A 1,518-nucleotide genomic window follows, 5' to 3' on the forward strand; every position below is an offset into this window, starting at 1 on the left:
GAGGGGGAAGGGAGGGGAGGGGGGGAAGGGGGGGGTGGGGTGGAGAGGGGGGGGGGGGGGGGGAGGGAGGGTGGGGTGGGGTGTGAGGAGAGGGTGGGGGTATTTTAGCTCTGGGGGGAATGCATAAGATGTTTTTTTTCTTCTTCTTCTTGAGGGAAAGTATGTGAAAATTGGGGTTATTTTCATGGAGAAAATCGTGTGTAATTATCAAATCATCTTATCTACGTGGAATCGTGGAACTTTCATATCTATAGAAAAAAGAACTGAACCAAAATCATCAAAGAATTACATCTATATCAAATCGTTAAACCATTATATCGATATGGAATCACGGAGCCATCGAATCATGAAACGCGTGCTGAGTCGTGCAGTGGGGGCGTTCTCGTCTGACCTGCGTTCAGATCCTCCTCCGCCGATGGATAATAGCAATAAGTAAATAAAACAAAACAATAAAGATAAAAAAATGAAATCACAAGAGCCTATCACACTTAATCCCCGATTATTATCGTTATTACACACACACACACACACACACAAATTTCATATACAACCCAAACCCCAATTATTATCGTTATAACACACGCACACACAGACAGATTTCATATACAACCCAAACCCCCAATTATTATCGTTATAACACACGCACACACACACAAAATGTCCATATACAACCTCGCCGTTTCCCGCAGGTGGACGTTATTTGCCACAACTCTACGAAGTGACAGTGACAACCTTGACAAACGCTGCATGCAACTCTCTCTATGACGGCGGAATCCTGGATGGCATGATCTGCGCCGGCGATGAGGAAGGACTCGTAGGTGAGAGTTTAAGGGAAAAAATGGTGTTTGCGCGTTTCTACTTTATTATTGTTATTTTCATTATCAATATTGTTATTTTTATTATTATTATTATTATCATTTTTGTTGTTGTTGTTGTTGTTATTGTTGTTGTTGTTATTACTATTATTGTTATTATTATCATTATTAATATTATTATCATAATTGTCATTATTACTATTATCTTTATTCTATCATTATTGTCATTGTCATTAGTTTTCATTGTTGTTGTCATTATTATTGTTATCATATAATCATTATTGTCGTGTTTATTATCATTTCATTTTTTGTATTTATGTTTTCTCGTTATCATCATTGTCATCATTACTGCTATAATGTTAATACTACTACACCTACTAAGCACTTTTCGTTTACATGTACTTTCTCTCTCTCTCTCTCTCTCTCTCTCTCTCTCTCTCTCTCTCTCTCTCTCTCTCTCTCTCTCTCTCTCTCTCTCTCTCTCTGTCTTCAATGGTTAGTGTAGTATATATTTTATATATCCATTATATTACGTGGTTATTCACATTCTCTCTCCGCTACAGTAAAGTCGCGGTCACAGTTAATACTTGCAAATACTTCGAGAATTCCCTGCTTGATATTGGCGTAACCAAAATCATGAGGTTTCTGCTCCCAATTCTCGTGACACGCGGCGCTGCGATGCTCTGCAAGCCCAGGATTATCG

At 38.8% G+C, this 1,518-nt stretch overlaps 1 protein-coding gene across 1 annotated transcript in view; it reads left to right on the forward strand.

Moving 5' to 3' along the window:
• Positions 1–1,443, forward strand: part of LOC138860503 (trypsin-1-like) — a 4,422-nt gene extending 2,979 nt beyond the window's left edge. Inside the window, exons 3-4 of the mRNA XM_070118081.1 lie at positions 690–818; positions 1,379–1,443. Of these exons, the coding sequence (XP_069974182.1) occupies positions 690–818; positions 1,379–1,443 (194 nt within the window). The remainder of the gene's footprint in view (positions 1–689; positions 819–1,378) is intronic.
• Positions 1,444–1,518: the final 75 nt, after the last annotated feature.

Source organism: Penaeus vannamei, chromosome 41, assembly GCF_042767895.1.
Source record: "Penaeus vannamei isolate JL-2024 chromosome 41, ASM4276789v1, whole genome shotgun sequence".
Taxonomy (NCBI): domain Eukaryota; kingdom Metazoa; phylum Arthropoda; class Malacostraca; order Decapoda; family Penaeidae; genus Penaeus; species Penaeus vannamei.